The sequence below is a fragment of the Notamacropus eugenii genome, chromosome 6 (genome assembly GCF_028372415.1).
Source record: "Notamacropus eugenii isolate mMacEug1 chromosome 6, mMacEug1.pri_v2, whole genome shotgun sequence".
Classification (NCBI taxonomy): domain Eukaryota; kingdom Metazoa; phylum Chordata; class Mammalia; order Diprotodontia; family Macropodidae; genus Notamacropus; species Notamacropus eugenii.
The window spans coordinates 200,307,291-200,331,506 of record NC_092877.1 but is presented as its reverse complement, the minus strand read 5'-3'; the positions used below and the strand labels follow the sequence as shown (position 1 = coordinate 200,331,506).

At 39.5% G+C, this 24,216-nt stretch overlaps 1 protein-coding gene and 1 pseudogene across 7 annotated transcripts in view; one reads left to right on the top strand and one right to left on the bottom strand.

The window, feature by feature from the left end:
- Positions 1 to 3,576: 3,576 nt before the first annotated feature.
- The window catches only part of TGFBRAP1 (transforming growth factor beta receptor associated protein 1), a 70,128-nt gene continuing 49,488 nt past the window's right edge, over positions 3,577 to 24,216 (top strand). For 2 of the 7 annotated variants that reach the window (XM_072621748.1, XM_072621755.1), the window contains exons 1-2: positions 3,635 to 3,716; positions 20,867 to 21,571. In XM_072621748.1, coding sequence (XP_072477849.1) covers positions 20,884 to 21,571 — 688 coding nt within the window. In that variant the 5' untranslated portion in view covers positions 3,635 to 3,716; positions 20,867 to 20,883. Of the gene's footprint in view, positions 3,717 to 7,170; positions 7,204 to 10,667; positions 10,734 to 13,350; positions 14,427 to 20,866; positions 21,572 to 24,216 lie in introns of those variants that run through there. The other 5 variants (XM_072621752.1, XM_072621749.1, XM_072621750.1 and 2 more) reach the window with 5 other exon arrangements.
- Positions 11,281 to 14,351, bottom strand: LOC140512241 (exosome complex component CSL4 pseudogene; annotated as a pseudogene).

The window sequence follows — 24,216 nt, the reverse complement described above, 5'->3', positions numbered from 1 at the left end:
AAAGGAATGTCACATGAAAAAATTTTCTCACTAATAATTAGAGAAATGCAAATGAAAACAACTCTGAGGTACCACCTCATGCCTATCAGATTGGCTAGGTTGACAAAAAAGTATAACAAAAGATGCTAAAGAGGATGTATACTAGGTACACTAATACACTGTTGGTAGAGTTGTAAACTAATTCAAAAATTCTGGAAAGCAATTTGAACCTATGCCTAAAATGCTATTAAATTGCTTATACCCTTTGATCTAGCAGTATTTATATCCCAAAGAGATCCCACAGAGGAGAAGGATCCCTAAAGGACAAAAATACTTATAGCAACTCTTTTTGTGGAGGCGCAGAATTGGAAACTGAGTAGGTGTTCATCAGGTGTTCAGCCAGGAACTGGCTGAACAAATTATGATATATGAATATGATGGAATACTAGTGTGCTGTAAGAGATAATGAAGAGGAAGGTTTTAGAAAAACCTGGGAAGACACATATGAACTGATGCAAAGTGAAGTGGGCAGAACTAGGAGAATAATTTATATAATAACAGTATTGTAAAAAGAACTTTGAAATATTTAGGAATTCTGATTAACACAATGACTAACCACAGTTCCAAAACACACATGATGAAACATGCTGTCCACCACCAGATAGAGAACTGATAGGTTCAAAGTACAAATGGAAGCATATTTTCTTTTCTTTCAAAAAAGAAATTTTTTTGGACATGACTAACGTGAGAATATGTTTTGTATGACTATGTACATTTATAATGGATTTTGCTTTTCTTACCTAATCAATATGTAAAAGAGAAGGAGAAAGGAAAAGAATTTGGAACTGAAAATAAAATAAAATTGAATTTTTTAATTGAATTGTGGTAGTTAGTGCCCCCCTTAGAAACTACTTTGCATGTATTTTGCATAGGTTTTTTTATTTACCTAAGTGTGTGTATATTTACTTATCTGTCCATAGAAACAACTTGGCCACAAGGACTTTTTAATGTTATCTTTGGTTCCCTAACCAAACCTGGCACATAGTAGGAACTTAGTAATTGCTTGTTGATTAATAAAATGCTTATTGAATTGATTATTGTTCAGCAGTTAGCTATTCAATATCAAAGGTGGGTTTTGAAACAGCATGTAGACCTGACAACTAATTATTAAATTAGTTTATATGGTAGCATTTATTTAATAGCCTGAAATTTGTTTAATCATCAGTCTCTTAGTTTACATCTCTTTCTTGCTCTGAAAAATCCCAAACAAGTCTAGTGGAGCCCATCTCCTAATGGATGTCTGGATGTTTTATTCAGGACTCATTTCTAACCCTATATATATTAATAAATGGACTGATTTATAAATTTGGTTGACATATGTTGTCAGTTTCAGTGAAGGAGATAGAAAAGGAAGCCAGGTTTCTAGGGACTGAGAAATGAGTGGGTGGCAAAAAAAAAAAAAAGTGGAGACAGCCAAGTATAGACTACTCTCTTTGGAAATTTAGCAGTGAATGGATAGGGACATATATGATAATAACTTAAGGAAGTGGCAGAGTCAGTGTTAGAGTTGTTTGTTTTGTTTTTTCAGATAAAGAAGACCTGAGCATTGCAGGAACAGCATTGTAGACTATATAAAGCAGTAACACTGGCACTGCTTCTGCCTTCTAATAGCAGATAAATGAAAATACATCATGAAAGCATTTGTATGTACCTATACAGGCAGGATAGCTATACAGCTGTTCTAAATTAGTCCCCTACTACATCCGTAGTCATGGACCTATATCTTACCACTGGACTCCAATGACTTCTGGGGGGAGAGGGAGGTTGATGATTTTGCACAGCTCTGCCTCACTTTGGGGGTGGGTATATGTGTGAAATGTCATTTTGCTTCCATTTAGGGAAGAATTCCTCAAGGAATGTGGGGTTTTAGGAGTATGAGAAGGGCATGGCATTTATTGATTAGTTGGTAGGCAGGGGAAGATGGAACAAAGTAGGCTCACTTGGCCCTTAGGCTTTACTGATAAGAGTTAGAGGACAGATAAAGTCATTTACCAACAGAGAAGTGTTTTGCCTCCTAGAGTGGACGTTGCTTTTGCCAGGAGTATCTCTCCTGATTATGATGACCAAGGTTGGCTTGGAAAGAGAAATGGGACACTAAGGGTATGGAACGCTACATATACTGTCAGATTCCACTAAAGTGTTGGTTAGTTTTACCAAACTGTTTTTCCCTCTGGCTTTTTTATTGTTATAAGGGATGGCTCCTTGGGTGATGGTGGGGAAAGAATATTTGGAAATGAAGGTCTTATTAAACTAAGTTTTCCCTCTTTTTTATTGTTATAAGGGATGGCTTCCTGGATAGAGGTGGGGGGCTCATATATTTGGAAATGAAGGTAATGAAAGAAATATGGCAAAATTTCTAAAAATTAAGAGTACACTCTTCTGACCATACTGAATTTCTTTCAGGCATCTATCTTTGTTACTCTGAGTTAAACTCTCCAGAAAGCAATGAATTTGCCTTCCCTCCCCTACAGAGAAACTCAGCATTTGTGGGGAGGTAGAGATGGGGATGACTAGGGAGAGGGCCAAAGAAATGACTTGCAGTCAAGAGCAGCTTTACGTCTTATGTCTAGAAGACTAACCAGAAAGGGCAATGCTTGACCCAGGGGAATAAATCTCTCACGGCATCTTGAGCCACTGGGAAGAAAAAGATTTGGGGTTAAGGTGTACCTTCCTAGAACTCAACTTTCCACAGAACCTTGAAGGTCCTTCCAAGTATTAGGAACCTTCCCTCACTTCATTTCCCCCACACTCCTTTTTGCCCTGGGTTAAAGTGGATGGGAGTGGGAAGCAAGGGGGAGGAAGGAGAAGAGAGAGCAAAGAGGATAGGAAGGACAGATAAAGGAAGAATAAAAGGGAAGTGGGGAGACAGGGGGGAGAGAGAGACAGAGAGAGACAGGGAGAGAGAGGGAGAGAGGGAGGGGGGGAAGGGAGAAACAGAGAGGGAGAGGGAGAGAGAGAGAGGAGAGGGAGGGAGAAAGAGGAGAGGGAGGGAGAAGGAAAGAGAGAGAGAGAGAGAGAGAGAGAGAGAGAGAGAGAGAGAGACGGAGAGGGAGGGAGAGAGAGGGAGAGAGAGAGGGAGGGAAGGAGGGAGGAAGGGAGGGAGGGAGGGAGAGGGAGAGGGGGGAGAGAGGGAGGGAGGGAGGGAGAGGGAGAGGGGGGAGAGAGGGAGCTGGGGGAGGCGGGGCCTCCGAGGACACCTGCCCGGCTGCGCTCCGGCGCTCGCAGCTCCAGGCACAGAGAGCACGCCCAGGTACCGGCGCCCTCACGCCCACTCCCACCCGAAGGACAGCTCAGGCCCTCCCCCAGCCCCCTCCATGACCCTCATCCTCAGCCGCGGGGAGGGGGTCGAGCGCGCCGGCCGGATGATCGGGCGCCCCTCTCGGCCCCTGTCAATCAGAGGCGGAGGCCGCCGTCCTGCCGCGCTCCGGGGCGGGCCCCCACGTGACGGGAAGCGGCGGCGGGGCCCGGACGGAGCCCCTGGGGGAGCTGCGGAGCCAACCCGGAGCCGGGCCGGGCGGGGCCGAGCCGGGCGGAGGGCGCGTGTGCGGGGCCCAGCAGTCCCGGGCCTCGGCGGCCGCCGCAGCCGCAGCCGTGAGCGGGAGGCTGGGCGCAGGAGCGGCGGCGGAAGGCGGCTCGGGGCGGAGCGGACCGAGGAGGCCCGGGCTGGGCGAGCGCGGGTGAGGAGGGGGCTGCGGCGGGGAGGCCGCGGGGCTGCGGGCGGGCCGGGCTGTCACAGCGCTGAGGCGGGGCGGCCGGGCGGGTGGAGGGCGGCCGGGGCTCTGGCGTGCGTGCGTGCGGGTGTGTGTGTGTGTGTGTGTGTGTGTGTGTGTGTGTGTGTGTGTGTGTGTGTGTGTGTGTGTGTGTGTGTGTGTGTGTGTGTGTGTGTGTGTGTGTGTGTGTGTATGCGTGTATGTGTGCGGGGGTATCCTGGGGTGGGGGGGGTATCGTGCGTGCGTGCGTATGTGGTGTCCTGGTGTGTGTGTGTGCGCGTGCGTGTGTGTATGCGTGTATGTGTGCGGGGTATCCTGGTGTGTGTGCGTGTGTATGCGGATGTGTGTGTAAGTGAAATTTAGGAGGGTGGGATTCAGGGTGTGATCTTGTGGTGTGTATGTGTGGGGCTGTGTGTGTGATTTAGGGTGGTACGGCGTATGTATGTGCGCGTGTGTTAGGTTAGGGGCTGTATGTGGTTCAGGAGGTTGGGACTCTGTGTGTGTGTGTGGTGGAGGGGGATGGTCCTCTGCATGTTTTTTTGTGTATGTGTGTGTTAGGTTGGGGGTGTGGTTAGGAGGATGGGACTCTGTGTGTGGGGGGGCAGTTAGAAGGATGGGACCCTGGATATCTGTGTGTTTGGGGGATAGGGGAAAGATCCTGGAGACTCATTGCTTGATTTGAAGTGGAGGTTGAATACTTTCAAGACGAGGAAAGAGAATGAAGAGACCCTATCAGGGTCTCTTTCCTCTATCCCTAAGGCTGTTTGGGAGCAAGGAAGCAAGTGTATATGAACCATAAGTTGTTCCTAGGCATCTTGAAGTTTTAGAATATTTAAGGTTTATCTTTGTCCCAATGGGCAAGAGAACCTCATGGATGAAAAGATAGCAAGTCCAGTGTTGAATTAAAATGGATGGTTTTTGAGGATTGAAGAGCTCAAAGCCAGAATCCTGAGAGATTTTTCCCATGTTGCCAGTTGAGGTGCAAGTGGTGAGTTAGTTTTCACTTGTAGTTGATACTACCTCCTCTTGAGTACAGGAAGCTTTCCATGAATATGGACAGAAGGCTTAGTTTTCAGGCATCTGTACTTGTCAACACGGTAGCCAGCACTGTATGGAATCTCCTTTAGCAGCATTCGTTCACAAAGCTACCAGGGCCTGTGGATTACCTGCTGCCCACTAGGATTCCATGGAGTCATCATTAATGTTAGAAGAAGGCATTTAGTTTTGTAGGTTGAAAATTTAACTGAGTAAGGGGTTAATCACTGTTGAAATTGCTGCACTGTGAGAAGCTTCATCTCTTTGTTTTCAGGGAGGTCAGCATGTTGGCATTATTGTATTTGTCAGATTAATGCATTGATAAATCATGTGTGTGAGTATAATAGCACTATAATATGAGATGTTTCATTTGTAGGTCAGAATTGATGTCTGAGAACTGGCTCTCAGCCCAAATGAAGCCTGATGTTGAGGCCCACGACTCATTTGTAATTTATGTGCTTCCTCTCTCATAGTTAGACCAAAACCATCTGAGCTTTACTACAAAACCTGGGGAGAAAACATTTGGACGGTTTTTGTCCTTTCCCCTTCCTTTTCTGCTTGCTGAGTCTACTTCCTTTGCCTCTTCTCTCCAAAACACTCAGTGAAGCCAGTCTTTTTTGGCTCAGCATTTTTTTTTTTTTAGCAGCTGCAGTGGTGTGGAAAGAGCATTGGTTTAGGAAATCAGAGACTTGAGTTTTAACACTAATTCTTAGGCTAACTACATTGACCTTGGAAAAATTCAGTTGATCTTTTGGGCCACTTTTCATTATGTTTGAAGTTAGGAAATTGAAAGACCTCTCAATTTCCTTCCAGCACAAAACTTCTTCGATTCTGTGTGCTTTGAGTGCTGTCTTTGATAATAAAAGATGGGTGGGTGTTTCAGAGTAAGTTCACTTGTGGATTCTCTAGCCTGATTTCTGTTTAGGCAGTGGTAAGTTGGAATAGAAAATATAACAACATACTTAGCTTTCATTCATTCTTCTGTGTCATTTTCAGTCATGTATTTATTTCTGCAATAGTTTTTGTTCAACTTTAAGGTATTGTTATTATTAGAGATCATCTAACTTGACCTCTTATTCAAGGCTCAAATCCTTCTTAATAGTGGTTCAGTCTCTGCTTAAATATGTCCAGTCAGAGGATACTCAATACCTTTAAAGTGATTTGTTTCATTGTTGGGTAGCTTTAGTCACTGAATTCTTTGAAAATGAACAGAAACTATTACTCTTTTAAAATGCTACAACATCAAATTCCAATGTTCTACTGGCCCCTTTATTGAAGGGAACTGAAGTCCAAATATATTTAAAAGGTTTTTTAATAGACCCCCTTCTGCTTGTATTAAGAATTTAAGATTCTCTTAAAGGAAACTCTAGGTATTTTACTTAATGAGTTTAAGCCTTTTCATCTTGGTTAGAATCCAGTTCTCGTTAGAAATACATTAAAGTAATTATTTTCTGGAGCCAGGTGTTTGAAAGATATTCAGTAATTTGGCCCATACTTTCAACCCATTTCCTCTGTGGCAAGCCTGACCAGTTTTTCTTTATTAAAACAAACAGACAAAAGAAACACTCAAAAAAAACCCAACCCAAATCAAACAAACCCTGCAGAACTGCATGAATGTAGAATAATTTATATTGGCTAAGGTTTTCTAATGTTAAATATTAATACAAAATTTACTCTGTCTTACATAAGAAAAAGCTAAACCCTGGTTTCAAAATATAAAAGTACCATGAAACTGAGATACTTCCTTAATAGCATAATCTAAAGTAGCTAATTCATTAACTGTTAAAATTGTAGCTTGAAAAAGGGTACACAATTATTTTGGAAATCTGACACTGAGGGAAGTACTGTTTATTAAATATTCTGTTCTAAAGATTCCATCCACCCTTATAAGCTGATCTTTCTTGGACTGGTATTAACAGATCAGAATCTAAACTGGATTTACCCAGATTAAAAAAAATTACATTTGGGAACATCATACAAACTTTGAAATTACAATTGTACACATAGGTTATATACTATTTGCAACAGCATCTTTAAATGAGGATACTAAATATATATAACATGGTTATTTCTTTATATCCTTACAGATAGTTGGAACAGCTCTTCTTCCACTTTAGTGAACTCTTTTGTTTGTTAGAATATAGGGAGACTGTGAATAATGTTCAGATAGTGCCATTTTTATGGGGAAATAAATAGGGGAAAAGAATAGATTCTGGGAAACACAGATAAAACTTTGATGAGAAAATAATAGTAACAGCTAGCATTTACATAGTACTGTAAGGTTTTCATGTGCTTTATATGTTATCCCACTTAATCCTTACAACAACCTCTAAGATAGATGGTGTAATTTTCTCCATTTTACAGATGAGGAGACTGAGCCTGAGAGAGGTGGAGTGACTTATCCAGGGTCATACAGAGAGTAAGTGTCTTGAGACAGGATTTAAACTCAGGTCTTCCCAACTCCAGCATTCTATCATTGTGCCACCTAGATGTCCAGAGAGTTCTAGAGTAAATTATTAAACAGATGTTTTATGAGAACTTAGAAACAGAGTTGGGCGCTAGGAACCAATATGGGCTCAGTAAGAATGTTATGCCAAACCAACGTCAGTTTCCTTTTTGATAAAGTCGCTAAATTAAAAGACCATGGGAATGCCCAAGATCTGGTATCTTTTTTTTTTAAATTTAACTTTTTTTGGCTACATTTTAAGTTCCAAACTTTCTCTCCCTCCTCCCCCAGAAGGCCACCATTTCACTCACATACATACACACACACAGACACACAAATTTGCATCCACACACACACACGTGTGTGTGTATGTATGTGTGTGTGTGTGTGTGTGTGTATAAAATCTTACTCATACTTCTGTTTATCACTTCTTTTCTGGAGGTAGATAGTGTCTTCCTTCATAGGCCCTTTGTTTTTGATATGAGTATTTATAGTACTTAGAACAACTTAGTCATTCACAGTTATTCTGTTACAGTATACAACATTCTTTTGGTCCTGCTCATTTCACTCATCCTTCATGCAAGTCTTTTTTCTAAAATCAGCCTGCTCATCATTTCTTACAGCACAGTAGTTAGTATTCTATCACAAGCATATACCACAACTTGTTTAGTGATTTTGCAATTGATGTGCATCCCTTTAGTTTCCAGTTCTTTACCACTACAAGGAGAGCTATGAATATTTAAGAACATATGGATTATTTTTCTTTTTCCCTCGTCACTTTGGGAAACAGACCTAATGATGGTATTGCTGGGTCAAGATCTGGTATTTTCTAAAACATTTGACAAAGTCAGTATATCCTTGTAGACAAAATTGAGAAATGTGATTCAACTTTCAGTAAGGTAGATTAATAGTTGGTTAAGTATTCATATCCAAAAAGTGTCGATCAGAAAATTGCTATCAATTTATAGAGAAATTTCTAATTCGGTTCCATAAGACCCTATTCCGGGGTGGGGAACCTGTGGCTTCTAGGCCACATATGATCTTCTAAGTTCTTGGGTGTGGCCCTTTGACTGAGTCCAAATTTTATAGAACAAATACTTTTATTAAAGGGATTTGTTATGTGAGGTTTGGATTCAGTCAGAGGGCCACACTTGAGGACCTAGAGGGCCACTTGTGGCCTTGAGGCCACAGGTTCCCCACTCCTGCCCTATCCTGTTTGTTTTTATGACCTAGATAAAGTTATAGACAGCACAGAAGTGTAGAAAATTTGCTTATCAAAATTGTGGATGACCTAAAGCTAAAAGGGATAGCTGATGTCAGGTTAGCTATGTACTCTGGGTTTTCATGATACTGTTCCTGTCTCCTGACTCTACATGTCCAACCACTCCTTATTGTCCTTTGAGTCTAAACACCCTTAAGGATGGGTGTACCCCATGGCCTCAGCCTGGGCCCTCCTCAGCTCCTGTGGGTTTAATTATATCACTGTGCAGCTTCACAGATTTATATATTCATTCCCAGACTGAGGTCCAGTCCTGTATGACCAGCTGTCTGCTGGGCATTTCAAACTAGGTAACTTATAGGCATCTAAAACTTACCATGTCCAAAACAGAACTCATTTTCCCCCCAAAACCCACCTCCTTCCAAATTTCCCAATTTGGGGCACCACTGTTCATTATCTCCAGTTTGAAGCCTTGGCTTTATCCTAGACTCATCACTCTTTTTTATCCTTAATATCCAATCAATCACTAAATCTTGCTATTTCTATTTCCGTATCATCTATCACATCCCTTTCTCATTACTTATATAGCTACCACTTTCATCCCGGTGCTTATAACTTCTCCCCTGAGCTATTGCAATGGCTTCCCCATTGGTCTCCTTCTCCGGTTCCTCCTCACTGTGATCCATACTCCAGTGATTCTCCTTATGCATGAGGTTAGCTGCCTCATTCCTCAGTGAATGAACTTCATAAACTCCCTGTTGCCTCTAGGATCAAACATAAAGTACTATTTGGTTTTTAAAGCCCGTTACAACCTGGGCCCAACCTACCTTTCCAGCCTCACTGTACATCACTCCTGTTCCCACTCTTGACAGTCTAGCCATATGAACCTTCTTGACCTACTTTGCATACAGCCTTCATTTTCAGTTTTGATGTCTTTGCTCTGTCTTCATTCCTGTTATACTCTCCCTCCTAACCTCTGTCTTGGAGAAGCCCTTAGTTTGTTTATAACTTAACTCAAATTCTGCCTTCTTCATAAAGCCTTTTCTGATCCCCCTGACAATGGCTAGTGCCTTCCTTCTCTAAACTGGCTTTTTAGAGGGTGTGTGTGTGTGTGTGTGTGTGTGTGTGTGTGTGTGTGTGTGTGTGTGTGTGTGTGTGTACGTACATGTACACACATATACATATACATATGTAGATGTTGTCTCCCCTAACAGAATGTAAGCTATTTGAGAGCAAATATTATTTAATCTTTGTCTTTCTGTCACCCAAAGCCTGTCATATGATGGATGCTTAATAAATATGTGTTGATTAATAGAATCAGGATTCAATAGGATATGCATAAATTAGAAAAATTGGCCCAACCAAAAAGTAAAATACAACAAAGATAGATGTATAGTCTGATATTAAGTTTAAATAATGTATGTGGATACATAATTCTGGAAACCTGACATAATAGGAATTTTTCTAGAAAAGACCTAAAAGTTTTAATAGACTAAAATTTCCCTAAGAGCTATTGGTATCCCAATGTGTTATTTGGGCCACATCAATAATATAGTGTGCATTTGTAGTTGTCACATTTTAAGAGGGACATTGTATGTCCAGAAGAAGGCTCCCAGGATGGTAAGGGGATTTGGAAAATGTTATATAAAGACAGGTGAGGGAATTAGGGATGGTTGGACAGGAGAAAAGAAGAGTAAGCAGTGACATGATAGCTGTCTTTAGGTATTTCAAGAGTGGTAAAGAAATTAGGTTTACTTTTTATTCTCACATTCAGTGAGAGAACACTGAATTTAGGTATCAGAAAACCTGCCATCTAACTACATTTTGCCATGTTTTTAAAAAGGCAAACATTATAAGAAAACAGAAACTTCTTAAGGGTTTTTGTCTTTGTATTCTCTTTGTATAATGCAGTTCTTGGCATATAATAAATGCAGATTGAATTGAATAGTATCGAAGGATCTCATTCTCTGTGCCCCTCGGTCAGTTGTGTAGTGTGAAAATGTAGTCTGCTACAGAAAACTTTAGAAAGCTCGTCTATTTCTGTCTCAAGGATATTTTTAATGTCTGTGTATCTTTCATATAAAGATGAGTTAGGCCTCAGTAGTTACTTATGTGCTTTCAATCACTTTTAAAATATGGTGTAACTTTTCCTTCTAATCATAGGATTGTAGACTTAGAAATCAGAGGATTGCCTAGTTCATTCATTTTATTTTACAGATGAGGAAACAGGCATAGAGACTTTAAATGCCTTGCCCAAAATGCCTTGCCCAAAGTCACCCAGGTGGTAAGTATCTAAGACTGAATTTGCACTTGGGTCCTTAGCTTTTTGTACTGTACCGCTTTAGCCACGTTCTCACTTTCTTAGCCAGTGGCTACGAAAGGGAGAAATGAGAATAAAAATACAAGACCAGAGAAGGAAAGAAAGCAAGAAGTCAAGGCTGCCTGTAGCACTGGTAGAGCATCAGTCTGAGTATCCACCACTAGCTTTTTTCTTTGCCTTTTAGTAAAATGTTTTATTTGTCTGAAGGAAAACAAAGAAGCCACATTTACAGGACTATTAGAGGAGTAGGAAAGAAACTGGAAACCACTGTTTTGGCTATTTCTAACATCAGACAATTTTTTTTTTGCTGGCATCTCAAAGGGTAAATAAAGTTCATTTGTGGAATTTGTGGTGAATTTCTCATAGAAATAATCTTCCTTATATAGTGGAAGCTTCTGGCAGTTATCTCCAAATGTGGTTTCTGATAAGCCCAAGGTCTTTTTGTTTTGATGGCATGTGGACAGTAGGAAGCAAAGGCCCCCAGCATGGGGAAAGTATGTAGCTGCTATGTCTATAGGAACTCAGGCTGTACTTGTGTCATCTTGTGGAATTCTTTATTGTGTGTCCTAGAGTCCTGCATCTCACACCTGCTCATGGGTACCATCTAGGCATCTGCTGATTCACTGTGGGCCACCCCTACTCTCAGCTGATTTTCTGCAGCTGTCACCAGATAATTGCACTGTGCGTCATCTATGAGAAGTCACTTTAGCCTGCACCATGTCACTTGGGCAGGAACTCTTATATTATTTCAACCTTGTCTTTTTTCAGTAGTCTGAACATCTTCCTTCCCGATAGTGCCCCTAAAGGAGTCCTTGATTTGATATGTGTATCTCACACATAAGATAGATTCTTTGTAAAGGTGAGAACTTACAGGTTAAAATTGTTCCCACATGTGGCAGCAGATGGGACTCAGTCTTGTCACTGACACTACTGGAAGCCTGCCATTGTTACTCAGCTAAACCAGGAAGTTAGAAACCAAGGAGAAGATAACAGGCATATCAGGTATAGGTGCTGGGATTGGCTGCCTGCAGGTTACACAGTTGCTCAGCTGGGACACCATCATTGGCTTTTTAAAATACATTTTTATTTCTACCTTTTGTTTAGCCTACAGTTTCCAATGTATCCTTCCTTCCCCATCCTAGAGACCCTTCTTTTATAACAAAGGATAACAAAGATTGGGGACAAAAACCAGTTCATCACAAGTAACCAGCATATCCAAAAAAGTCTTTTTATGCGTTCTCATACTTCTTCATAGCATCATTTCTTAACACACAGTCATAATCCATTACACCTTTGACTTTTCTCTTGCCTTTTTCACTGTGGAACTTACTCAAGCATTATACTTAAGAGTAGTACAGCATAGTTTATATAGAGTATTTGTTTTCTTTAAAATTAAGTAAGGCCCATGAGGAGTGAATATATTACTATTCTGAAGACAACTGGCTTGAAAAATAACTTTGAGCTCATTTTTTCCCAGACCAGGGATTTCACTGGTATAAGGAACTCTCTCTACTAATATAGATCAATGCTTATTTCGCAACTTTTATTCTGAGAGTTGCTTGGGACACTGAATCATCAAGTGACTTGACCTAAGTCACATAACCAGGATGTGTCATACATGAGATTTGAACACAGCTCTTCCTGACTTTGAGACTCCTATCCATGACCTCATTTACCTATGGACTCCATATCCTGCTTAAAGTGCTGTTACTAAACACTGGAAAAATAAAGGACAGTTTTACAGATATCATGATGGTTACTCAGTTTTTCATATCACTTATTAAGTACTTCCTGTTGTGTTCCTAGGGACTCAACAAGTTAATTTACGTTCAGCCCTGTTTTACAATCTAAGCAATCATTTGGACAGATTTGCAAAAGTAACACAAAAAAATAAAGATACTGAATGAAGATTAAGTATAGAGTAGCAGGGTTGGGTTTGGAAGATAGAACCAAGTAAGGTAAGTACTTTTTGGGGTCACAGAACATGTTCTTAGAAAGAAAGTGCTGGAGAAGTAGAAATCTTCTAGCCTCTCTTAATGAAAGGTTTCCTTGTTAGGTGACACTACTGATGACAGAAATAGAATTGGCAAGAACCAAGTATGTATGTGATGGGAGGAGGGGAAGAGGAGGATTGCTGAACCAAAATGATAAGTAACTTGCTTCCCAGCAAAGACGAATTTTTAGAATTTCATTGCATGTCTTTTTGGAGGACTGAAAAATTGAGGAGGCAGGTCTTCCAATGTATTAGGGAGGCAGTCTGGTGTCCTTGCTAGAAGATGCTCAAAGATTTGCCAGTCTAGTTTCAAGTCCTACCTCTGACACACATTGACTTGGCGACCCTGGATAGCTCACTTAGCTTCTTAGTGACCCTAGACTTTTTCTAACACTATAAATTGCAGAGAAGGTACTGATCTGCATTGGCAGAGGGCATTTTCTCACCAAGAGTTTTCTATACTGAGGACCAAAAAACCAAAAAAATCTGAGACACCTGCATTCTTCACAATTTTTTATACTAATTTAATTTTTTTTCCTTCTTTCTCTCTTTTTCTCTTCCTCTCTTTCGCTGTCTCTCTTTTTGCAGAAGGAAGTGGTCTGTTGCAAGAGGGTTGTATATTAGCCAAAAGGAACCATGAAATTTTGAATTTTCAAGATGAAGGAGATCTTAAAAGATGATCCAGTATAGCCCAACACCCTCACTTTACAGAAAAGGAAACTGAAGTCCAAAGAGTTTGAATTACCTAGTCAAACACCTGGTCTCTGGCAGCACCAGGACTAGAAGCCAGGTCTCCAAAATCCCAGCCAGGTATTCTTTCTACCACATACACTGCTGTCCAGTGGTAATGCTCAAGTTAAGTGGTTGGTTTTCCAGCCTAGGACTTGCGTTCTGTAAGCCCCTCAACCTGTCCTTCTTTGTGCTAAGACAAGATTTTGTCTTTAGCTAAAACAAGCCTTAGAATTTAAGTTCCTAGCCTGGGGCCCCTTAAAATGAGTCTTCAGAAGACTTTATAGCTCCTTTTTTACTATTCTATGACAAAAATCATAAGAACTTTTTAAACTGCTTTCTGACCTTCTATGTTCTCACAAAGGCCCATGACAGGCCACTAAGTAGTCCTGCTAAGTAGAGCAGCCACTAGCCATTAAGTAGAGAATAAACCCACTTTCAGCTTATATAAACCTATACCCTTTTTAGGGAATCATTTCAAATCGCTATCTCTAGTACTTTATTCCATAGCCCAAGCCCTAAGGTAGTTTTGCAAATTACAGGGCTTCTCTGCCAGACTAGTCAGGACCATAGCAGATCTATGACACTTCCCTTGGGGTTTTCTCTATTTAGGTTTAGGTGAATATGAAAATGTATTATGTTTTGCAAAGCACAGAGAAAGCTGCTACTTAAAAGAATCACCAGTGCTTGGAGTTCACATGGAACATGCTGTTAGAACATGAAGGACTGTAAGCTCCCTTACTTTTCTCAAAATTTGTGAATGTAGGACCTTACTGATTACTTAAAACTCTAACCAAGTAGAAAACATGCCTTAATCCTTTCTCCCCTGCCATACCTAGTATAAAGGTAAAATTCCGCATCGGCGATTTGTTCTCCAGACTATTGGCATTTCATCCTTCTTTTAAAATGCAAATATTCCTGGAAAGAGAAATATAGTAAGTCTTTATTACCTCAATGTGAATTAATTTGTTACTTGACTTCTTTGATAAGAAAAACAAGGGCAACATGAGAACATTGGAAGCCTGGTTGGAAATTGGGTTGCAGAGTGCTGAAAGGAAGGGGCAGTCAGAAATGGTAGATTGTGGGCACAGCCCTACTGGACAGACTTGGTTCACCAAACATTTTATTGGGTGGTAGGCCACTGCCAGGTAAGGTCTGTGAGACACCGTGCTAAGTGCTGAGAACACGAAGGTGGATCTCATGCTGTGTTCTCTCCGAGTTTTAATCTAATTGAGGAGAAGAACGAGTACATATATAATTAAGATATTGGGTAGAGCGGGTAGGGTTAAGTGCAAAGAAGAGGTCCAGACAGAATGTTGTGTGAAAGATGAGCCAAAAAGCCGCTTCTTTTTTCTGAGGAGTTGTGGAATACTGATAGCTGACAGTGCTTTTGGTTCTACAAAGCACTTCACATGGATTATCTCATTGGAACGTCACAGCTGCCTTATAAGGGAGCTGTTACTGTTTTTCCTTTGCAGATGAGGAAATAGGCATCACACAGCTGGCAAGTAGTAGGTTGGATTCAAATCCAGGGCTTTCTGATTCCTGGTCCAGCACTGCCTCAAGGCTTCATGGACAAGGTAGCATCTGAGATCAGTCTTCATCAACTTCATGGATTTGTGTAGGACTGATCCCATATTGGGTGATCAGGTTGGCTCATTTCTATAAGAATGGTCACAAAATATTTTAGCTTCAGAAGGAAAGTAGGAGGTTATCTTGTCCTAGTCCAAGTTTCTTAATTTACCACTAAGGAAACTGAGACTGAGAAAGATGAGGTGACTTGTCTAAGGTCACACAGCTAGTAAGTGACAACATCATTTACCAGGAATCTGGGTCTCTTGATTCCTAGTTCAGTGTTGTTGGGGTCCATCACACTCTCTGCACATGCCCTTACTCTGCACATGCTTGTTTCTGAAGCAGCCTGAGCTACACTGATGAGATTCAACAATGCATCTGGAGGCTTGTGGTGTTCCTTTACAGTTTTGGGGAAAATAATTTAAGGACATCTCTCTTCTTAAGGGACTTGTAGTCCAGCAAAGCATATTGAGTTTAGTTCCCTAATGTGAAATTTATTGATCATTCATTCATCATTTATTACCTAAGCTTTGCTGCCTCACATGATGTTTGAAATGTTGTATTATATTTATTTGTATATGTGATGTATGTCCCTTACTAGATTCTTAAATGTAGGAAATGCCTTATTCATGTATTTCTCAGGATGCCTTCCACATAGACTCCGTAAGTAATTGTTGAATGAATGGTTGAAATTAAGATAGAAAGCCTTACTTAACCAATTTGATTTAAGAAAAGGGTTTTAAAATTGTACCTATCCTTTGATCCAGAAATACTACTGCTAGGTCTATATCCCAAAGACATAAAAAAAGGGGAAAGGACCCATTTGTACAAAAATATTTATTTCAGCTCTTTTTGTGGTGGCTAAGAATTGGAAATCAAAGGGATGCCCTTCAATTGGGGAATGACTAAACAAACTGTGGTATGTGATTGTAATGGAATTGTGCTATAGGAAATGACAAGCAGGATGATTTCAGAAAAACCTGGAAAGACTTCTGTGAATTGATGCATAAAGAAGTGAACAGAACCAGAATATTGTATACAGTAATAGCAGTATTGTTCGATGAAAAGCCGTAAATGACTTAGCTGTTCTCACCAATGCAGTGGTCCAAGAAGTCGGAAAGAACTCATGATGAAGCATGCTGTCTGCCTCTAGAGGAAGAACTGATGTTGATTGAAGCATGCTGTTTTTCACCTTCATTCATTTATTCTTTTGAGTCTTATACAAAATGAATAATATAGAAATGTTTTACATAGTTGCACACGTATAACCTTTTTCCAATTGATCATCTGATTGACCGTCTCAGGAAGGGGAGAGGGAAAGAATAGAATTTGGAACGCAGAATTTTAAATAAAAACCTATAAAAAATTTAAAAAGAAGAATAGACAGTTAAGAAGAAGTAGTTTCATAGATCTACCACTAGAAGGAATCTCAGGGGCCTTTGACCCATCCCTTTCGTTTAACAGATGAAAAAACTCTGGAACAAAGATGTTAAGTGATTTGCCCATGGGCAAATGCAGTTTTTGAATCCAGGTCCTCTTCCTTCCAAGGAAATATTTTTTCCACAGTACTGCATTGTCTTTGTTTCAGGATTATCATACTGTTAGCCATGGTGTATTGTATATGTGTGTGTGTTTAGTCAGATTAGATGCCTAAGAATTGTAATTTTTTTCTGTACGTATTTTAAAATGATACTTGAGTGTTATCTCTCCAGAGATAACTTTACTACTAGCGTATTGTGGTAATAAATGTTCGTATTGAATTGAACTGGGGTAGAGAGAACCCTGGGCTTAGTTGTAAAACTTAGGTTCAAACTCATCCTTCCCCTTTACTAGCCATGTGGTCTTAGGCAAGCATCTTAACTTATCTCCTTTCCTCATCTGTAAGATGGGGCTATTAATACTTACAACTATCTTACTTAACAAGATTATTGGGTGGATCAAATGAAAGTAACTAGAAAATGTTCTATAAATTTGTTGAGCTGTTATTGATTTTACATTGATATATATATTAAACATTTAAATAACTGCTGAAGGGAGAGGAAGGAAGCTAAGTTGCCTGATGAAAGTTCTTATTATTTGGCCTGATCATGCTTAGAGATTTTTGCTAGACATACTCAAAGGCCACAGAAGCCTTTGGGAGCTAAGAGGGACCTTAGAGATCATCCAGGCCAGTGCTTGTTAACCTGGGCTTCATGATCTGTTGTTGTTTCTATTTTTTTGATAGATGTTTTTCAGAATAATTGATTTTCTTTGTGGTAATCCTGTGCATTTCATTTTATGCTTTTAAAAACACTATTCTAGGAATCCATAAACTTAAAAAAACATTCAGAATTCCTAACCTAGGAATTCCTGATTGCTTCATTTTATAGGAAAGGAAGCAAAAGCTTTGAGAAATTAAGTGACTTCTCCAAACCACATTGATAGTGAGTAACAGAATTGTGATTTGAACTCAGGGCTTCTGACTACAAATCTTTGCCTGTTTAAACTAGAATATATCACCCTTGAGGTTTCCTGTTCCCTATCAGTTCTAGGCCATTGCTCTGCTTGTTTTCCTCCATGTTAGAAAAGGAGCTGTTTAGCTGTTCTCCTCAGATCCTATACCATAATTTCATTCTAACTGATTTCTCCACTTGGCCTTTCTCTGAGGTTGATTCAGACTTGTTTCTGGAGCAATAGGAGCAACATTAATGAGCTCCGTTTTAGTTCTGTGCTGTTTCTGCTACACTCAAGAAAGTTATTGATAGTAGTAGAGACACTATCATGCCATTCTCCTTCCCTCTGCTCCGAGTAAGCTTCAGTGGTATCAATATTTTCATGTTTCCCATTTCCCATTGCATTTCTCTATTATTTCCACATAACTTCAGCCCCTAAGTGCCACACTATATTGCCTTGAAGACTTCAGTTAGATTTTTCTGATAAGTGAGCAGCATGTTAAAAAAAAAATCGCAGAACTTCTTTCCATAATCTAAATAAACTTACGCATTTTTCATTAAAAACCCAACCATGGCAGTAACTGCTGAACTTTTAAGACATATTAAACTTTATCTCATATTTAGATTAAACACCAGGAAAAATCACATTTCTTTTTTTCATGGCTTTGAGACTATATAGATGCAACTAAATTACTCAATTCACTGCCCACCCCCAGCCTCCTTGTAAAGTATTGCTAGTATTACAGTATTTGTGTAGATTACAGTATTTTGTGTAGCAGGGAACTGTGTAGCTCAGAGAATGTATTTATATATGTATGCTCCTTATACCTTTGGGTCACTTTTGTATTCATTCAGTACATTATTAAGGTATTTTGTGTAGGTTTTGAAGGTAGGTAATTCATAAAAAATCCACCACATGCCCCATATTGATCAAGGTTTCAGAAATCTCAGAACAGCCTAGGTAGGATACGTACTTCCAGCTCAGTGGTCCATACATGTAGTAACTAAAATTCCAGGCTGTCAGTAATTATTAAAAGCTTAATAGAAATATAAACTCTGGTTGCCTAGTTTTAGTTCCTTTTTGTGAGGCAATTGATTACAAACTTAGGTATTTAGCTTTTGTTTCAGCATAAAGAGCTTGACAGTGATCTGTTTTTATTTTTGTTCTAGACAAAGAATTCCAAGTAGTTAGTCAATAAGCATTCACTGTGTGTCAGGCACTGTGCCAAGTGCTGGGCATATAAAAACAGGCTTTAAGGAGTTCATGATATCATGGAGGAGACATCAAGCAAGCAAATACGTACAGACAAGCTAAATGTAGGATAAGTAGACAATTAAGAGAGGGAAAGACACTAAAATGAAGGGAGGTTGGGGAAAGTTTCCTGTAAGAAGGTGAGGTTTTAGTTGGGCTTTGAAGGAAACATGAGAAGGCAGTAGGCAGAGATAAGGAAGAATATTCCAGACATAGGAGACAGCCAGAGAAGATGTGCAGAGTTGAAAGTATCTTACTTGTGGAATAGCAAGGAAGCCAGGCTGTCAGTGGATTGAAGAGAAAAAGGTGTAAGACTGGAAAGGTAGAAAGGGGCTAGTTTATAAAGGACTTTGAACATCAAATAGAGGATTTGGGATGTGATCTTGGAGGTGATAGGGAATTTAATGACTAGAGGGGTGACATGGTTGAACTTGTGCTTTAGGAAAATTACTTTGGTGGCTGAAAGGATAGATTGGGGTGGGGAGGGATTTGAGGTAGACAGACCTACCAGTAGGCTGTTAGAGTAATCCGGGTGTAAGGTGATGAGGGCCTACACCAGGGTGGTGGCAATGTTAGAGAAGAGAAGAGGGCATATTAGAAAGATGTTGCAAAGGTGAAATGGACAGGTCTTGGCAATAGATTTGCTATGGGAATGAGAGATAATGAGGAGTCAACAATGACATTAGGTTTTGAGCCTGAGGGATTGGGAGAATGTTATTGTCCTCTACAGTAATAGGGAAAACAGGAGGGGAGGGATAGCCTAGGGTTTTTGTTCAGCATGACTGTTTGATAACTTTTTGCTGTCATGAGTTTGAGTTTGAATCTCAGCTATGCCATTAATTACCTATGTCATCTTAGGCAAGTCACTGAAACTTTCTGGGCCTCACTTTTTTTATCTGTAAAAAAAAAAAAAAAGGTATAGTACTATATGACCTCTGAAACCCTTCCTGGCTCCAGGTCTATGATCTTAAGATTCTGTGCCTAGGTTACCTCCGAGGTCTCAGCCAACTCCAGTTATCTGATTTTGTAATTGTTAATATAACACATGGTCTCATGTTCTCTGATTTTGTAATTGTTAATATAACACATGGTCTCATGCTCTCTGGCAGTGAGGCAGCCTCTAAGACTTCTGTCCTTGGCCCTCTTTTCCCTTTCTACATTTTCTCCCTTGATAATCTTATCTATTCCTATAGTTTCAGTTGCCACCTTTATTCAAATGTCTTCCACATCTTTACCCTCACCTGTAACATCCCCCAAGAGTTCCACTTCTTATTTCAGTCTCTCACACATCTCCACCTAGATTTCCGACGGATACCTCAAACTCAACCATGTCCAAAATTGAATTTTGGACATCCCCTAAGACTCCTGCTCCATAAAAGTACTTGATCCTCTTCTAATTTCTTTTTTTCTCTTTTAAGTCTCACAGGCTCAAAAGTAGTGAGAAAAGCATGGGATTTGGAGTTAGGCCCTAGATTAAAATCCCCAGCTTTGCTGCTTAGTGTGTGTGACCTTGGGCAAGTCACTTAAGTTCTCAGATAGAGTTTAAATGATATCTCACGTTTTTTCCAGCTCTCAGAATCTTCTTTAATTCTCCTTTCTCCTTCACCCCTACATGTCCATTCATTTGTCAGGTCCTGTTGCTTCTATCTTGGACGATGTTGCTAATATCCTTCCCCATTCACAATTGCAACCACCCTGTCTCCAGCTCTTCTATCTGCTTTCCTAGATTATGATAATAACCTCTCCCCTAAGCTGTGCCTGTGGAAGCTATCCGAACTCTTTCCCTTCTAATTTTTCTTTTAATCTTGTAACCTTTAATAATCCAAATTTTGAGCTCTTTGTGGTATGTGGTATAATAAGATGTTGTTCTAAACCTAACTTCTGCCAAATCATTTCCAATCATTTTTCTGATCGCTTATCAAATGAGGAATTCTCTCCAAAGTAATTTGTACTTTCAGATTTATTCAACATTGAGCTCAGCTTTTTCTGCTGCTTTTTTATATTTATTCTGTTCTACTGATCTATGAGATTGTGTTTATTTACAGGTTGATCTAAAATGTTTTTGGTTAACTCTTTGTTACTGCAGATTAAAATGCCTGTCTTCATTCTTTTCCAGTAGATCATCTGAGAGAAATGATGAACATCAAGGCTTTCAGACTGGTGTCCGCCATTGAGCGGGAGCTCCTGATGGGTGACAAAGATCACATCAATATTGAATGCATTGAGTGCTGTGGAAAGAACCTTTATGTTGGTACCAATGAATGTTTCATCTACCACTTCCTATTGGAGGAAAATATGTCACCAACTGGAAAGGTCACTTTCTCTGCCACAAAGCAGCGGCACAAATATCTGGGTTTCAAGAAGCCAGTGAATGAATTGAAAGCAGCATCGGCCCTCAACAGGCTCCTGGTGCTTTGTGACAATACCATTGCATTGGTTAACATGATGAACCTCGAACCCATCCCTTCAGGTGCTCGGATAAAAGGGGCAGTAACTTTTGCTTTAAACGAGAATCCTGTGAGTGGGGACCCTTTTTGTGTGGAGGTTTGCATCATTTCCGTCAAACGTAGGACCATTCAGATGTTTATGGTCTATGAAGACCGAGTTCAAATTGTAAAAGAAGTGTCAACCCCAGAGCAACCATTTGCTGTGGCTGTGGATGGCCACTTTTTATGCTTGGCACTTACTACACAGTACATCATATTGAATTATAACACAGGGACCTCCCAGGATCTGTTCCCATATTGCAGTGAGGAGAGACAGCCAATCGTAAAGAGGATAGGGAGGCAAGAATTTCTGCTGGCTGGGCCTGGAGGACTAGGTAAGAAAAATGCGAAGGCATCTTCAGTAACTCTCATTTCCTACACCTGCCTGTTTTGTTTTCTATTAGTGCTGAAAGGAGTGGTGCCTGTAGTTTCTTTTGAACAGAAAGTATCAGAATTCTATCAGCATCATTCTTCTTCGACAAAGGTGGCAATCTCTTCTCTTGTTATTAAGGAGGGTTGTAACACTTTGCAATGGGGTTGGTTTTAAGAAAATTAGTTTTATCTTTTGCTAACACAACTTAAAAATTCATATCTCTGAGGAAATTGTTTCATTATCAAAATGGCAATAAAAGCCTAAGTTCCGCCTTAAAGACTACTTTAAAAAACTGAAACCTCAAGTCCAGGTCCATATTTTCTGTTCCTTTTCTAGGAACTTTTCCTTAAGTTTTTAGTAGCTAGTTTATTTTGAAAAAGGGAAGAGGTGTGTTTGTGTGTGATTTCCTCTTTTTATATATCCTTGCCTTGTTCCTAAAGACAGAACAGAGATTTTTGACTGTTTTGGTTTCACGGACTTATTTCATAGTCTGGTGAAGCCTATAGGCTCCTCACAATAATGTTTGTAAATGCATAAAATAAAATACAAAGGATCTCAAAGGAAAGCAATGATCTTGAAATAATAGTTGTCAAAATGTTTTTTTTAATAAGTTCAGAGACCCCCCAAGCTAAAAACCTCTGCTATAAAACTAATTTAGTGAAAGTGAGTTTCACCTCAGTGTTGATAGTAGTTAATATTGGTGGGTTTATTTGAATAGCAAGGTCAGCCAGTACTGAACTTCTTGCTCTTTTTTTTTTTTTCAACATTCAGACTGGTCACTGGCTTTCTTCTTTTTTTTAAGGGGCCCCTGGAGTATATTGAGTAGGGGACTGACATAGCCAGACCTGCATTTAAGAGAAATAATTGGGATAGAATCAGTAATTCTTAATACTGGATTAATTTTAATTGAGTAAAATTAGAAATAATTCTTAAACTTCTGAACTTGGCACTCTGTCTCCTGCTTCTTTTCCTTTTCTCAGGCTGTCCCAAATACTTGGTACGTGCAACTTCCCCACCACTGCATCCTAGTGACTTGAGCTCCATTGAAGACTCAGTTCAGGTGCTATCCCTTATTTACTAGAAATCTTCTCTGATTTTCTTACTTGTTAGTATACTCTCTATCCTCAAGTTATATTGCATTTTTATCAGTCTATTAAGTTTGTAAAGCCCAACCCCAAGCACAGTGTCAGCTTCTTGAGAGCAGTACCTCTTTTAGAATTTGGCCCTGTGCCTTAAGCACCTTGCACAGAACCTCCTTGCCTCCTCATACAGTGCTTTGCACAAATACTGATTGAATTGAAATGAGAATGTTTGTGTTAAGGGAAATAGTAGTGTGAATGGGGACATCCAAAGCCTGTTTAACCATTCCTGGGGTTTTGAGCAGCTTAGTGTCGAGCCAGTGGGACAAAGACATTGAAAAATGAAGGATGTGAAACCGTCACTATCTTGTCCTTCTTTGTTTTTTTTTAAATTTTTTTTTAAATTTATGGAATAAAACATAGTACAATGAGAAAAGATGCCTGCACGTGAAACTTCAGATCTACAGTGTGCAACTTGCTAATTCCTTTTAAATATACAACAACATTATCATATCATTTTTTAACTTCCCTTTTGCCCCCCTGCCCACCCTAGAGATAGTTACCAAATATACACAAATAGGTGCGTGTATGTAAAATTATTCTTTACTTCTATGAATCACTTCTTTCTCTGGATGCAGAGAGCATCTTTCTTCATAATGTCCTTTATAGTTAATTTGGGTATTTATAATATTCAAAATAACTTATTTGCTAAGGGTTGTTCTTAAAACAATATTGCTGTTACTGTGTATAATGTTTTTTTGTTCTGCTTATTTTGCTCTTTGTTATTTCATGTAAGACCTTCCATGTTTTTCTAAAATCATTGATTCATTTCTTATAGCACAGTAGTATTCCATCACAGCCATATATACCACAATTTGTTCAACCATTTCCCAATTGATAGACAGTTCTTTGCTACCACAAAGAGAGCTGCTATAAACATTTTAGAACATATAAGTTCTTTTCCTTTTTCTAAATTATATTTGGAAATAAACCAAGCAGTTGGTATTTCTGGGTCAAGGTAGTTTAATAACTCTTTGGGCATAATTCCAGATTGTTCTCCAAAATCACTGGATCATGTCACAAGTCCACCTATAATGAATTAGTGACCCAGTTTTTCCACATCCCTTCCAACTTTTGTCACTTTCCGCTTCTATCATTTTAGCCAATCTGGTAGGTATAAAATAATATCTCAAAGTTATTTAATTTGTGTTTCTCTAATCAGTAATGATATAGAGCATTTTTTTCATGTGACTATAACTTATTTTGATTTCTTCATCAGAAAACTGCCTGTTTATATATCAGTTGGGGATGACTTGTGTTCTTATAGATTTAACGAAGTTCTTTATATATTTTCGATATGAGACTTTTATCTGTTAAACTGTCTATAAACTTTTCACCCCAATTTTCTGCTTTCCTTCTGATCTTGACTACTTTTGTTTAATTTGTACAAAACCTTTATAATTTCATATAATCGAAAATATCCATTTTACACCTAACTTTGCTCTCTATCTCTTGTTTATCCATAAAT